Source organism: Corythoichthys intestinalis, chromosome 8, assembly GCF_030265065.1.
Source record: "Corythoichthys intestinalis isolate RoL2023-P3 chromosome 8, ASM3026506v1, whole genome shotgun sequence".
NCBI lineage: Eukaryota > Metazoa > Chordata > Actinopteri > Syngnathiformes > Syngnathidae > Corythoichthys > Corythoichthys intestinalis.
The window spans coordinates 15,741,189-15,757,909 of NC_080402.1; the positions used below are offsets into that span (position 1 = coordinate 15,741,189).

Sequence of the window (16,721 nt, forward strand, 5' to 3'; positions counted from 1 at the left end):
AGCACCAAAACTTAAACTATTTGCATGATATTTTAAAATAAGGATGTGACTCCTGCAGTGAATCAGATGTTGAGGCGATACTTTATTCAATAATAAACATTGCAAGCCATTTTATTAAACAGTGGTCCATATCAACATCAAATAGTCTATTACTTTGTCATAGACTGGCTTTTTGCATGATGTTTAGACATTGCAGTACACTGCTGTTTCATCTGTGAGTTTAATGTTGGAGTATGTCACGTCAGGTTCATGAGAGACTGTGTTGCTGTCAATGTGGCCGTGGGTGATAGTCGAATATAGTAGATTGTTTGGGGAAATCAGTGAGTCGCTATTTCTCGAAGCACCATGGCTTTCCACAGCAGGTGAGGTGTGGTCACCAGCTGATTCGAGCATTTCTTTGGAGCTTCTTGCACTTCTTGCTTTGTCCTTTTTCCCGCCTATGAACAAAACACATTGACAGTATTTCAAATTCAAATCCCTCTGACTTGTGATCTCTTACTGCACTATTAAAAATAAATAAATACATAAATAAATAAATACAGAAAAACACTGGCATCTGTGGTTGACAGAATATTACCACAAAAAAAAAACGGGAAAATCGTTAAATACTGTACATGGAAAGACAGTTTAATGCTTCAGTACTCGTAAATTTTAGATTTTTTTCCCCTCAATTATCGATGTTAATGGGGACCAGAACGACCGCGTAAAGTGAAAAACCGCGAAGCAGTGTCACCCCCCCCCCCCCTCCATTAACATTTTTTGTGTGTATGTACTGTATACCAAAATTTTCTGACTATAAGCCGCTACTTTTTTCCCTAATTTTGACTCCTGCGGTTTCTAGTCCAGTGTGGCTTATTTGTTGATTTATTTTGGTTAATAGGGAACACTTTATTTGACAGCAGCGTCATACGACTGCCATAAAACTGTCATAATTACAACATGACACTATCATCGGTATTAATGAATGCTCATGACAGATGTCATTAAGTGTAATCCGGCAAATTATGTCACTACAATGTAACACACATTTCTGTCCAGCTCAGATCTTTTACATCCATTCAAAAAAGTGAGATCATTTGCCGGAAGACACAAAATGACATCTATCATAAGCATTCATTAATGCTTATGGAAGTGTCATTTTATAATTATGATGGTGTTATGACAGTCTTATGGCGCTACTGTCAAATAAAGTGTTGCCAAATATCATAACTAGCAATTAATGAAACAACTGTAACAGTAACTGAAGAAATTATCAGCATAGAACATGCTATGCATGCTAGGAGGCATGTTGGAGGACAACAGTGTTGACAGCAGGTGGCAGCAGAGGTTGACTGTCTCGCCCAAGGGAGCAGTGATAGCCAAATGAAGCTTCTTGAAGCAATGAAGCTTTGCAGCCAATTGGTTCATGTTGGTGGTTCATTTGGTCTTATGACAGTCTTATGATGACGCTGTCAAATAGAGTGTTTCCGGTCAATGTCTTTTGGTGAAAATTTCCCATAATACAGTGAGGACAGTTTAAAGTCCAGTGCGGCTTATTTATGAAAAAATGCCGTTTTCGTGTCAAATTATGTGGGTGGCGGCTTATAGTCAGGTGAGCCTTATAGTCGGAAAAATACGGTATATAATATCAATACGTACATATGAAACCCTATTAATTCATGTTATCATTAGAACATTAAAGAATTGTTTGAAACATGCAAATAAAATATTAATTATTTGAATAGCATACATGAAATAATGTATAACTAAAATAAATAAGCTGTATACATCATTCTCTCACTCTCCCATATGATACGTTCACGTGGGTACATACATATGTACAGTAGGTGTAAATAAAGTGTAAATAAATGTTTTTAGAACACTTTCATATATATATATATATATATATATATATATATATATATATATATATATATATTTTTTTTTTTTTTTTTTTTTTTTTTTTACAGAATCTGCGAAGCACTAAAGGCGCGAAAGTTGAGCAGCAAAGTAGCAACGGATCACTGTACTGGCAACCAGAACTAAACTCGACTGGTACTCGACTGGTGGCTCTGTAGTTAGCTCACTCAACTGCCAGAGTAGCAATACGTATTCAAAACCTGGTTGGAGAGGGGGGCAAAGATGGGTAGTAACACATTACATTTACTCTGTTTCCTTTACTTCAGTAACATTTTGAGAAAAATGTACTTTTTGTCCTTTGATCACGCCGGCCTGTTCAATCACATGCCGTCATAAAAGTGCAATAAAAGATAAACCATTTGACATAGACAATTAGACCTAGACATTGTCATAGTAATTTGTCACTGCTGTCTCTCTCTCTCCCAGTTTTTATAGATAGACCGCAGACTGATAGACCACAGAGAACAGGTGAAATGATGGTTTTAATTTGGTAGGAAATATGTTTTCTCCAGTAGAGGGCAGTCATGCTCTCTGGAGGTGTGATGTTTTATTTCTTGAGGTCAGTGGTCTCCAAACTATTCCACATAGGGCCTCAGTGGGTGCAGGATTTCTCTCCAACGAAACAGGACACCTTTTCACCAAAATGGTGTATTACAAGTGTAATCGGTTGATTGCAGTCAGGTGCTACTTGTTTTAGCAAAAACCTCATTTGTTAAACTGTCTGTGTTCGTTCGGTATACAGTGGTCCCTCGTTTTTCGCGGTTAATGGGGACCGGAACCAGCCGCGATAAGTGAAAAACCGCAAAGTAGTAATTTTTTTGTTGTTGTGTTCAAAGTATTTATTCAGATTTATCATTGGAAAGAGATACAGTGGGCCAAATAAGTATTTAGTCAACCACCAATTGTGCAAGTTCTCCTACTTGAAAAGATTAGAGAGGCCTGTAATTGTCAACACGGGTAAACCTCAACCATGAGAGACTGAATGTGGATAAAAAAAAAACAGAAAATCCCATTGTTTGATTTTTAAAGAATTTATTTCCAAATTAGAATGGAAAATAAATATTTGGTCACCTACAAACAAGTAAGAGGCTTCTGGCTGTCAAAGAGGTCTAACTTCTTCTAACGAGGTCTAACGAGGTTTAACGAGGCTCCACTCGTTACCTGTATTAATGGCACCTGTTTTAACTCATTATCGGTATAAAAGACACCTGTCCACAACCTCAGTCAATCACACTCCAAACTCCACTATGGCCAAGACCAAAGAGCTGTCGAAGGACACCAGAGACAAAATTGTAGACCTGCACCAGGCTGGGAAGACTGAATCTGCAATAGGTAAAACGCTTGGTGTAAAGAAATCAACTGCGGGAGCAATTATTAGAAAATGGAAGACATACAAGACCACTGATAATCTCCATCGATCTGGGGCTCCATGCAAGATCTCACCCCGTGGTGTCAAAATAATAACAAGAACGGTGAGCAAAAATCCCAGAACCACACGTGGAGACCTAGTGAATGACCTACAGAGAGCAGGGACCACAGTAACAAAGGCCACTATCAGTAACACAATGCGCCACCAGGGACTAAAAATCCTGCACTGCCAGACGTGTCCCCCTGCTGAAGAAAGTACACGTCCAGGCCCATCTGCGGCTCACTAGAGAGCATTTGGATGATTCAGAAGAGGACTGGGAGAATGTGTTATGGTCAGATGAAACCACAATAGAACTTTTTGGTAGAAACACAGGTTCTCATGTTTGGAGGAGAAAGAATACTGAATTGCATCCGAAGAACACCATGCCCACTGTGAGGCATGGGGGTGGAAACATCATGCTTTCAGGCTGTTTTTCTGCAAAGGGACCATGACGACTGATCTGTGTAAAGGAAAGAATTAATGGGGCCATGTATCGAGAGATTTTGAGTGAAAATCTTCCATCAGCAAGGGCATTGAAGATGAGACGTGGCTGGTTCTTTCAGCATGACAATAATCCCAAACACACAGCCAGGGCAACAAAGGAGTGGCTTCGTAAGAAGCATTTCAAGGTCCTGGAGTGGCCTAGCCAGTCTCCAGGTGTCAACCCCGTAGAAAATCTGTGAGGGAGTTGAAAGTCCGTGTTACCCAACGACAGCCCCAAAACATCACTGCTCTAGAGGAGATCTGCATGGAGGAATGGGCCAAAATACCAGCTACAGTGTGTGAAAAGCTTGTGAAGAGTTACAGAAAACGTTTGGCCTCAGGTTATTGCCAACAAAGGGTACATAACAAAGTATTGAGATGAACTTTTGGTATTGACCAAATACTTATTTTCCACCATGATTTGCAAATAAATTCTTTAACAATCAAACAATGTAATTTTCTGTTTTTTTTTTTTTTTCCACATTCTGTCATGGTTGAGGTTTGCCCATGTTGACAATTACAGGCCTCTTTAATATTTTCAAGTGGGAGAACTTGGAGAACTTGCACAAATAGTGGTTGACTAAATACTTATTTGCCCCACTGTACATATAAGACATGTTTTTTGACTTTTTTTCCCCCAAAATATAATTAAAAAAAACTTTCATGTGAATATATATTTTAATAAATGGTTTTTAAGCATTTCAAATGTTACAATTATGACACGTTTTAAACGTGTTACTGTCTCACCAAATTATTTTTAAACAAGAAAAAAGTAGACGTCTAATCCATGTAAAAAAAAAAAAAAGTAGAAAAACGCTTGTCTTTATTAACCCTTGAGAGTCGAAGGACGCGCCGGCGCGTCCTCAGCGCACGTCGTCTTTGAAGCGCCCTCACGTTTTAATTACGTCACCCACATGCCTTTGGTTGGTCTCGTTTTAAAGTGCGGAAGTTGCGGTTTACTCCTGTTATTATTTGAAGTCAATCGACCAACTAGAACGTGAGATATTGTCATTTAAGTTTTATAGTTTTATTGTCCTCTCAAAAAAACATTAAAACGCTGCATGGATCATTTGTTTATGTCTGTATTTCCATCATTTCTTGTCCTTTTTCAAAACGGAAGCTCCATGAAAAAAACACAAATCAAACGAACCCTTTCGAAGTCACAGTGGAAGCACAAAATGCGTTTTTTTTTTACAAATATAACTGCCGTGCGAGGTTCTACTGAACGAGAGGGAGGAGTGTTCTGAAGCAGCGAGGTGGCGAGCGACGGCCGTTTGGGTCGAGCAGCGACTTTGTGTGACTTTGACAATGAACGGAAAACTACATTTAGCGCAAGAAATTGTGCTTTTTGATCAACTTGAGGAAGAGGATGGTCCAAATTCGTCATCATCGTCTTCTTCGGAAGAGTCCTCGAGTGAAGGTAGTGACGGATTTGAACACGTGGGTGACGCCATCGACGAGCAGAGGTAAGCCAACTCACTCTTTTTTTTTTATGATGAAAAAGTTTCTTTTGAAAGTTTCTTTTTATATTGCAAGACAAAGTTAATTTTGATGCAATATAAATGTGTGTTTGTGTATATAATAATAAAATGTGCATATCAGATCAAAGTCGTACGTGCACTGTGGGTATCCCAGGCAGGAATTTATAATTTGTGGTGTTCTTCTTTCTATATGAAGATTAGGGATGTAGCACATATTCAGCTATGGTATTCTTTCTATTGTCATACATATAGATTTCCATTATTATTTATTGCTGTATATATTTTTATTTTATACTTTATTATTTTCATAAATACTGACTTTTTTTCATGTACATTTATAGTGACAATGAAAGTAAAGTGAAATAAAAATGGAAGGGTGGAAAGAGGACCGACACCCCATGGAAGTGTGAGCTGTGTGATGTAGCCCTGTGTCTAATTCCAGGACGAAACTGCTTTTCGGAGTGGCAAGCCTGACAAAAGTTTAACTTGTTTATTGTAAATATTTTTGAAAATACTTTTTTTTCCAATGTTATATATTTTTTTCCCCCACAATCAGTCTTCTCAATTTGTGTATATAAATGTGTGTTCAAGAAGCTTGATTGTGTGTACATAGTTTTCATCAGGTGATGGGCTGCAATACCTAAACTCATAAATAGATGGCCTCTAAACACTTTTTGTGTTAGATGGTATATATTTTTTCACTGTTCTTCACTGTTTGGTCTGCTGTATATAACCTGTTTTGACTAGAGCATGTATAAAGGCAAAAACGCCTATGGCTATACCTGTTGTTTATGTTGAATTGTCAAATGTAAGACTATTTATTCTAAAATTTTTTGGTTGAATGTTCATCCTAACATGTTGAATAAATATTACAAAGTTTCAAAATGGTTCATTACGCATGTTTAGTTGTCTATTGGACATCAATATTAAAAATTTTGACAAAACGATTTTGGAATTTTTGGTCTTTTTGGGCCCAAAATGATGATTTATAATTGGTTAGTGAAGGAAACAACAGTTTGGACATGAAGTTCAAGGTCTCACAAAAAAAGGGACCAAACCAGGCCATCGTAAACAATTCTTTCTTTGAAATATAAAGGCAACTTCAAAGGCATGCAAAATCAGACAAAATAGGCCCAGACCTTAAAGGGTTAAATACTTCATTGGGTGAGTCCACTCAAATCCGCTCAAAGTGCTCACTTACACACAATGTGATTGCGCAGCAACGGTTCAGCAAGTTAAACGATGTTGACGCATGCTCAAACCTTAACTGTCTGTCAATCATCATAACCCTTTAATGCCTGCAATATGAAGCAATTGTCAGAGAATCACAAAATCTGGAAAATAAGGTCTTAATGAAACGGGTTTTTTTTTTTCAAATTTGTAAAAAGAAAAGTCAAAATGAATATGTGTAATAAGCGCTCTAATATCTATAACCCTTGCTAAATCCTGTTTCTTTTTCTCATGGAACCTGCAGATGCATGTGTTGACTTGCATCCATCATTTTTTTTTTTCAAAAAGAAATGTCAAAATTCTGAATTAGTCTCAAAATCATGAAATTTTAGGTGTATCAAATGCATTGTTGTTAATAACGGCATTACAATATAACGGCGTTATTTTTTTCAGTAGTGGGTAATCTAATTAATTACTTTTCTCATCTTGGCAACGCCGTTACCGTTACTGAGGACGGAAAGGCATGCGTTTCTATGCGTTACTATATTGGTCAAAAAGTCTGAGGGAGACGGACTCACCGAGACGACAGAGCAGAGCAGGAGTTGGGAGGAGGCAAGAAAGTTGTGACGCCGAGCAAACGCGATGCTAGGTAGCTCCAATAATACATGTTGTAGCCGATAGCCTACAAACTACGCCCGCATGTTATGGTAGATATGGTAGACATGGTAGATATCACATGTACTGTATATAGATATAACTAGATGCAAAATGACAGACATGGCACTAAATGTGTTAGTAGACAGCCGCCATCTTAAAGCAGTAGACTTTTTAGGACGGCTCTGTTGTAGAGAACCTTCCTAGCGAACCTAAGTAACTTTTTATCTAAAATACTTCTAAATCGGCAAAATCTTGACTTGAATCTATCTTTAAATGATGAAACAGTTTTAAAACTTTCATATGTCGAAAGTAGAGAGAAGGGAACTAATGCAATAATGGGAGCAATTTTAACAACTTTTACCAGTTGATTCAGGGTAAAGGGTAAATTAGGGTAAAGAATTGGGCTCGGGCCAATTGTACCAAAAACCTTCCCCAAAAACTTCACATAGTGTGGCCAATGGTTTTTTTTTTTTTTTTTTTTTTTTTAGGAAAAAAAAAAAGTAATTATCACCAATTACTTTGCCAAGTAACTAATTACTCTTACATTCAGGTAATTGAGTTACTAACGCAATTACTTTTTGGGAGAAGTAATTTGTAACTATAATTAATTACTTTTTTTCAGTAAGATTAACAACACTGATCAAATGTGATACATTTGGCATATAAGATTTTAATAAGTAACTCCAGTGCACTGCCTGACCAAGATAAGTGGCAGGAGCGCGAGTGAGAGACTACGTGATCGGATAGCTCTATAAAATACTTTTTTAACAGAAAAAGAATCCGCAATAGACTGAGGGCGTGAATTTTGAAGCACAAAGTAGCGAGGGATCCCTTTAAAAACCAGGACCCACAGCAGCCCTCGAGGACTGGTTTGGAGACCCCGGCTATAGATTTTTCTAGTCGGAATTCAATGTTTTATATAATAATACAAATCATATCGATCAGGGGTCCCCAACGACCGGGCCCCGGACCGGTACCGGTCCGTGGCGCATTTGGTACCGGGCCGTGCAGAAATAATAAATAATTTATTGACGACTGCATTCTGGCCAGTTGACTTTGGCCTGTGCCGCTTAACACACCAATATCCCTGTCTACTCTAGATATACAACTACAGGATTGGAGGTCGTCATAGAAATGCATTGATTGGGCTGTTAGCACTAAATCTCAGTTTGTATATCTATGTGCGCTTGGACTCGATAATAACGTATGAGGTAGGTCGTCGCCAATCACATTTCTTCCCAGAAATTATTAGCCCCCACACTAGAATGACTGAATAACAGACGTCTTTGGACAGACTTTTTACGGGGAAAAGGGAACCTGACGAGCCAAAAGATGTGCCTACAACCTCGGAGAAAACAACATTTATGCTACTTCCCAATCACTAAAGACCCACGAACTGCAAAGGAGTGAATCCGTGACCCGTATGTGAATAAACCGAGTGATTCGAGCATGTCTGTGCAACAGGAATATCAGCTTGTAGAACTTGTAAAACTCTACCGAAGTTCTGGATGAAAGTCATTTTGGAATATCCTGACATCGCTAGGAGCGCGCTGAAAACTGCTACAATTTCCAACATCGTGTATTTGTGATGCTAGCTTCTCTCACTCTCCCATCTCGGGACCATCTCGTCTCAACGAAACAAACTCAGGCCTCCCACTGATTCAGCAGGTGAGTTGTATTTTTTCCCTGCACTTAACACGACGGGGCTAAAAACAAATGCCATTTTATATTTGCTGTATTTTTCTGCTGCACATTGCCGGTGTGCAAAGTTGGCATGTGCGTAACGTTAAAAAGGACCGCGAATGCAGCGATTCCAAAGTACACACTACAAACTTTCTTTAAAAAAAGGAATATTAACTTACGTTTGCCATGTTAGGTGCACACAACAACTGTACGTAGCCCTCTCACTTAACGACTTCGCCGTGTCGTTAAGCATTAATTTACGCCATTTCCGTGTTGCACATGTATGTTTATGACGTAAATTGTTTTTTAGCACCATTTGATAACATTGAGAGTCCAACTGAATATAAAACAGGGCTTTTTTCACCGCCACAAAAGCTTTGGGAGCAAAATTTTATAAGGGTGCAAAATTTGACAGGACACCGGTCCGTGAAAAAAAGACCCAAATCACACCGGTCCATTGTGCAAAAAAGGTTGGGGGCCCCTGATATAGATGATGTCATACTAAGAAAAATATCTATATACCGCTGTAAAACACTGCTTTCTGTTCACCTAATTCTGTTTTACTTGTTACAGTATATGACATTTTTTTTGGAAGACTACTTTTACTTTAGTAATATTATTTTAAATTATTGCTTCTCATACTTGAGTGATATTTTTGGCTACACTACCCACCTTTGGCAGGGTGAGAATGAAAAGGGGCGCAGTGATGTCATTTTCGCCCCAAACATTATACCGTAGTGTGCTGTAAAACAACAGTTAAAGTGTAGTTGTTTTCACGGTAGTTCAGTGTTATTCAACAGTATTTTTTTTTTTAATGTTACTAAATTGGAGATAATTCATCTTCTAATTTTGATGATATTACTGAAGGAGGAAAACGTGTATGTTTCTAATGTTAAACATTTCTATATCCGTGTGTCTTTTATACTGTATGTTAACCAAAAAAGAGGAACGAAAAGTCAACATAGTTGGTCAAATGACATCTGTTCGCTTCTTGCATCTAAAAGCAGCAGGTGTTAATATTAGACTTTTTCTCTGTTCTTCATACCAGAAGATGTGCTAACGTTCCCTTTTTTGTGTGTAAAGTGGATGATAAGAACCAATGCCAAGGCGAGTGTGATCACTCCAATGCTTGCTCCGATGTATATTGGCGTTTCTGCAACAAAAACAAAAGCATTTCTTAGAATGTGTGTCACACATATGGTACGTGTCTGACGGCCAAGAAATTGTGACTTACGAGAGGAAGTATTTGGAAGAAATTGCTCAGGTGGGCTTGGTGTTAACTCAGTTTTCTTGGGCTCTTGTGTTTCTGTTGAAGCTGTGATACTGGGAGTGGCTATAGAAAATAACCACATTAAAGAAAGAATGCATATACAGAGAGAGCTCAATTTACGGTTAAGTAGCGTTTCTTTGTTGGCGACGAAAACCGAATTTTCCCGTGAGTCGGTTTTCACCGTTAAAGTCGAAATTTACATGAAAATACTTCGGATTAAGAACAACAACAAAAAAATGTAATTAAAAATAAATAAATAAAATGCTATACTTACCATTACTGCTGAAAAGTGGATATAGAACAACTGCACATACTTAAAAGATTAAAGTCGTTATACTGTATGATGGGGGAAAATATTATGTGATGCCTTAACATCAGCACATTATGCTTTTGTGATGTATGATTGCTTCTGTGACCTAGATTGTAATAACTTCTATTGTTTTTCACCTTCGGTCCCATAGTTAGGAGGGAATCTCACGAGATAACTTGTTTTGCACCATAGTACGCGCTTATGTCCCATAGTTAGGAGGGAATCTCACGAGATAACTTAAATAAACATTCTACTTTAACCGCTGGGAGCCTCAACTGGGGGGGAATCTCAAACCCTTGCAGGGGGGGGGTCTCATGAGTTCGGGTGGTGCGTTTTCGTGGGGCCAGGGAGTGGCAACCCGTGTCCCCACGTCAGACGTGCCTATAAGAGTCGGGAGATTCCCCCAACTCCCCTGAAGTCTGCTAGAGGATTACGTACGGGTCGCTTGGCTTTGTTCCTTCGCCGCTTTGCCGGAGCGTTTGGCTCCCCGCTCATTTGTCAACGGTAAGCGATTTTCATTGCTAAGGAACATCTTGTTGCTGTAACGGTAGCGCGGGGGTTCTGGGATTGACAAACTAGATCTAACGTTATCGTTACCGCTTGTTCTTGTTTTGATACTTGTTGCTTGCTCTTGTGGGATTGTAATCAATAAATCTCATTTATTCTGCATTTTCTAATCAATAAACATCGTCTATTGAGCAAAAGTGTGCTGGTTGCTGACTCACCGCGAACCTGGAAATTTCGGAAAACACTGTATTACTGTAGCATCTACAAGGACAGAGTTTAGGACAAGGGTAGGGTTTTCAATTATTTATTTGCCACTGAAAGCACGGAACACAACTACTACTACCAATAAAATGAAAACAAAAGAAACTTGCCATCTCGTCCACCCTTCCCTCTCTCACACCAGTGGCCTGTACTACAAACGGAGTTTAACCTCCCCAGAAGTAACCCAGGGTACTAGCGGGAAACCGGAGTTGACAAAATCTTGTGACCTAGTTTTGGGTCAATTGGTGCTACAACACTGATTACGGGGTTGATTTGTTGAACCCGTGTTAACCCAATCTGAGTTACTGCGCGTTCACATAAAGGGGGGTGGATACCAGAGTCAAACACAACGCGATAATTAGGCGGAGTTATGAAGAATTTAAATCCACCCTCACCAACACCGCATCAGCGAGTAGAGCACGACTGGTCTGTTGGCAGCGAATTACACATCGGGAATATGCCAGTTTACTTATGTCCATGAAAAGAAATAAAGCCTGCTGTCAGGACATAAAATAAGATTTGGTACATTAACTGTAAGAAATAATTTACTGTATGTGCATCACCACATGAAGCAGGATGATTGTATGTTTAGTCCTCTTAACTGCAAGACTATGTATGTCCTTTGAACATCTTTTAATTAGCTGCAATTAATTTGATTTGCAGGTGCGAGCCCAAAAACCCCCCAAAATTTTATTTGTTATATTTGTGAGGACTCAGGAGAAGAAGGAAATGCGGGGATGCGATGCGTGGTTGCGTTTTGTGTGATCACATTTGAGATGATGCCTGTGCACATATCTGTCAAGTTCTACGGTTTCGGCGTAATTTGTACAAGTGAGCACTGATCGATCGGTTCCGATCACGTCATTTTCAAAGTATCGGAATCGGCAAAAAAATATCGGACATGGCTTTTTAAATTTATTTTTTTTTGTTAATCGTTTTCTAATGGTATTTAACGTTACAGACATAATGTGTTACACTCTTCCAGAGTCTTTAGTTTAAGCTTAAGGTAGGCTTATCAAATTTATCGCGTTAACAGCGAGAATTAATATTTTTTACATTTACCACGTTACAATATTTAACGCAATTAACGCATGCGCTGCACGACCCACTCACGCATTGTCGCGTTCAATCTATAACGGCGCCGTTTTACCCATACAATATATAGAGCTAAAAGGCAGCGTAAAATGACTAGAGTGAATTTAGGCAGCCTTTGGAGCCTATTTTTAAATGGCTAAAGCCTTTCAATCCCTTTCCCAATGATTAGAATAATCGTGGGAAGCAATGTGGGGAAGAAAGGTAGTAGTTGATCTTTGTCTTAACACCCTTTGTTATTTCCCAACGCAGAGAAGATATATCAATTGGTACCACGACGCACAGTCATGGTTGCACTTCCCATCTTGCATTTGGGCAGAAGTTAAATGGCTACAGTATCATTTACTGAAAGCTCAACAAATACACTAGATGGCAATATTTAGTCACAATATACAAAGTCACATTTATCCTTTAAGAATTACAAATCTTTCTATCCGTGGATCCCTCTCACAGAAAGATTGTTAATAATGTAAATGCCATCTTGAGGATTTATTGTCACAATAAACAAATACAGTACTTATGTACTGTATGTTGAATGTATATATTCGTCTGAGTTTTATTCATTTTTTTCTTAATGCATTGCCAAAATGTATATGATCGGGAAAAATTATCGGGAATGATTGGAATTGAATCGGGAGCAAAAAAAAAGCAATCGGATCGCGAAATATCGGGATCGGCAGATACTCAAACTAAAACGATTGGGATCGGATCGGGAGCAAAAAAACATGATCGGAACAACCCTATTTTTCGTGCATTACGTATTTTTTCTCCGTTTGGATTTTGTCAGCATTTCGGCAACGAGACAATGTGCATTACTATGCGTTACTACGTTAGTTGAATGACGCGAGAAAAGTCAGAGACACAGAGAGTGAAGTGTTTGTTGGGACTAGGTGGCGCCAATATTTCCTGACTGTAGCCGACAGCCTACAATCTTCGCATAGATATTTCATGCATAAAGAACTACATCCGAAATGACAGACTCGGTGGGGTTAGCAAACAGCTGCCATTTTAGAGCAGTATACTTCTCAGACAGGCTCTCTTGTAGTGAACCTTCCTAGCGAACCTAAGTTACTTTTTTTCTAAAATACTCCTAAATCGGCAAAATCTTGACTTGAATCTATCTTTAAATGATCAAACAGTTTTAAAACTTTTACGTCGAAATGAAATAATTAATGACTTCCAAACATCGCAAAGGTTACTATCTTTTTTGTTATTATTATTATTTTTTTTTTATGGAAAAAAAAATACATGAAAGGTAACACCAGTTACTTTGCCAAGTAACTAATTACGCTTACATTCAGGTAACTGAGTTACTAACTCAATGACTTTTTGGGAGAAGTAATTTGTAACTAATTCATTATTATTAATATATAATAATAACATTTTTAACAACACTGGTCATAAAGATGAAGTCTGCAGAATGAAAAGTGACGAAAGCGGAGATTTTATTCTGCCAATTTGTTGCCGAACACAATTTGCCTGCAGCTGTTGCTGATCACTTCTCAGAATTAGCAACAGAAATGTTCCCTGACTCAAAGATTGCATCTGTGAGTTAATTTTATCAATTGACATTTTTAATTTATAATTGGACACACTAACGAACTACCTTCAAGTCAAACTGAATTGCGAGTGAATGACGTATAATTTTTTTTCTTAATTTAGAGGGCTTTGAGGTATTTAAAGGGTTAATTCCGGTATACGCGAAAACCCGGGTTATGTTTCCAGCGCAGGAACAGAATTCGTTCGTAAACCAGGGACTACCTGCAAGACCATTGTTAAATAAATACGGTACGTTTCTGGTAGAGCCTAGTTCGGGCCTAAAAAATCCAGCCCGACCCGACACGGCCCGCTGGTATTGAGGCCCGACCCGGCCCGAGCTCGATCACTTAACTAGATTTGCAGGCCCGAGCCCGAAAAACCCGATTTTTTTTTGTTTTGTTTTGTTTTTTTGTTTTTTTGAGTGACGCGGAAAAAACGCAGCAGCAGCAATTTATTTTCATTTCTTCGAGTTGGCAGAAAAAAACGCAAGTTTTCTTAATGTTTAAATAATCTACATATTTTTTTGAGAATGATCAAAGCATTCACACAACGAAATAACGCTGGGAAAGTTTGTTAAACATATTTCTGAGTGTGTGGGATATTGTTCTCACATGGACGCGCCTCTCTGACAAGGAAATGAAAATGAGGGCGGCGCCTCGTACAGCGGGAGGACAAGAAGAAAAAGCGGCCGGCGCCACGGCGTTCGTGCACACGCACAAGCAAAAGCGCAATACAGAGAGCCTGCTCTCCATTTTTTTTTAAATTTATTTATTTTTTTAAAAATAATTTATAAGTCCGGCATGGCGGCCCGACCCGACCTGACCCGAGCGTGAATGCTTAAAATGTGGGCCCGACCCGACATTCGGGTCGGGTCGGGTCGGGTTCGGGTTCGGGCACAAAATCTAACCTCTAGTTTCTGGCAATGTCATCGAAAATGAGTAAAAAAAAAAAGATTGTCAGTGTAATTAATTGTCATGTCATTTTTTAAAATACTTATACTGTAGCTACATAGTTAGCTACATATGGAGACCACACCAATAGTACAGACATAATCATCATCTGGTTAGAAAAAGTCATAAAAAGTCTCATGGATTTTTTCTTATTGATTTGGGGATATTTCCACTTCCTGCTACTTTTCTGGATTACTCGTCACTTAATGTTGGTTTTGGGGCAATTTCTTGGGATTTTTGAGCATTTCCAGGTCACTTCTTGTTAATTTTGGATCATTTACTTTGGATTTCGTAGCATTTCCAGGACACTTTTTGTTGATTTTAGGGCAATTATGGGTGACCTCCTGTTGACTTTGGAGAATTTTGGGGGGCAAAAAAATATAATGACAGCAAACTTTTTGTGGGTCTGAGAATCAATAGGAGCCAGTTATATATGAATGGAAGTCAATTTTTGGTCGGTACAACTACATTGACCATGGAGTCAAATGATTCCAAAGGTTCAATGCAACCTTTTTGTTGGAATTTTCCCCAAATTATTTTTTTTAAGCGGGGTGAACAAAACAGTTTGAAGTAGAAACAGTTGAAATTGGCTTTTTTTTTTTTTTTTTTTTTTTTAAATCATCACTCTTATTTAGCTTAGCTTTGGGCTTATTAAAAGCTCTCATATGATTGTTGCATTGTGCAATTCTATCAACAGTGCAACAGTCACTTTAATTAGCACACGTTATTTCTCCAGTTATTGATGAACATCTTTTAGATTATATTTAGGTTTGAAACAAAAATCAATAATAATAATAATAATAGCCATGGCATTTAGGTGTACACATGGTAGTTAATTACATTTGGTTTCTTTTGTGTTGTAAAAATTAGGGAGTGTCTTTGGAAAGATTTTCCTCCAACCGAAAATGTTTGCGATCCCTAGAGGCACTTAATAGTGGTTGTGAGTGTGTCAGTTTTTCTCCACTTACCTTGATTGACAGTGAGGAAAACACGTCTGTATATATCCACTATGATGAATCTTTCCCATCCACAATAGTAGGGACCAGCATCCTTCTTTGTTAGATGAAAGATTGTAACGTTGAAGTAATTTTTGTAGTCTACTATTCTATATTTGCTTAAATTCCAAATCCCACGGCTGCTTTTTATTAGAACATCTTTATCATCATTACAATCGCCTTCACAGAAGTATTTGACATGATCTGATTTGTAGCCGAGAGAACATGTTATTGTAATGTCCTTCCCAGATACTCCTGTGACTTTAGTCTTCATGCTGACGACACCTGCAACAAATAAAGTGATGACTTCTCAAACCTACAGTACTGTATATTTAAAATCATATTGAGATAAAATAGAATAACAAAAAGATATACAACTGAAGTAAACTTTTTCTTACCTTGCAATAAAAATGTCACAAAAATGAGAATTATCTTCATACTCTTAGAGATTCTTAACTCCTTTTGGTCTCTTGACCTGTATTTCGAAAAATCATATTTATTGTACTAAGTTCCTCTTTGTCATTGTTGCACTTCCTCTGTCAACATCTAACTCCGGAACCCACTGATACAAAATAAAGGTGTTATTACAGATAAAGATAGACTAAAGACTAACTTCATGTACTGGTAGTTATTTTGTGTGTTGTTTCAAGCCTGAAATGATAACCATTAGGACTGTCTACAAAATGTGGAAAGCAAAGCTCAACATTTTGATTTAAAACTTGTTTGTTTTTAGACATAACACAACTGAGAGACCATCCATCGAGACTGGTGATTCCATAATTTTTGGCAGGGGTTGTAATGGTGATTGTGAGAGTTGTGACAGAATTCTTAGAGGGGTGTGTTTTATCAAAAAAATACTTGGATAATATTGAAGAGACATGATAAGATTAATGAGTATTTACAGTAATATTCTTGCAAGACAAAAAACAACCAAACAGCAAAAAACTAAAATTACTCAAAATTACCCAGAAGATCTCTATCTCTCTGTTGCTTCTCTTTTTATACCTGCGTAAGTC

At 38.1% G+C, this 16,721-nt stretch overlaps 1 protein-coding gene across 1 annotated transcript; it reads right to left on the reverse strand.

Annotated features, from left to right (window-relative positions):
* Positions 1-43: 43 nt before the first annotated feature.
* Positions 44-16,242, reverse strand: LOC130919958 (uncharacterized). The gene is made up of 5 exons (XM_057842639.1): positions 16,104-16,242; positions 15,679-15,990; positions 10,016-10,114; positions 9,827-9,934; positions 44-437 (listed from the first exon to the last, which is right to left on the reverse strand). The coding sequence occupies exons 1-5, from the start codon at positions 16,141-16,143 to the stop codon at positions 184-186; spliced, it is 813 nt and encodes a 270-aa protein (XP_057698622.1). The 5' UTR covers positions 16,144-16,242; the 3' UTR covers positions 44-183.
* Between the last annotated feature and the right edge of the window lie 479 nt (positions 16,243-16,721).

Coding starts and splice junctions, on each gene's coding strand:
- LOC130919958 (XM_057842639.1), bottom strand. CDS start 16,143: ATGAAGATAATTCTCATTTTTGTGACATTTTTATTGCAAG. Junction 9,935..10,015: donor TCTTCCAAATACTTCCTCTC/GTAAGTCACAAT, acceptor TTTTTGTTGCAG/AAACGCCAATATACATCGGA. Junction 438..9,826: donor GAACGTTAGCACATCTTCTG/GTATGAAGAACA, acceptor TTTTGTTCATAG/GCGGGAAAAAGGACAAAGCA.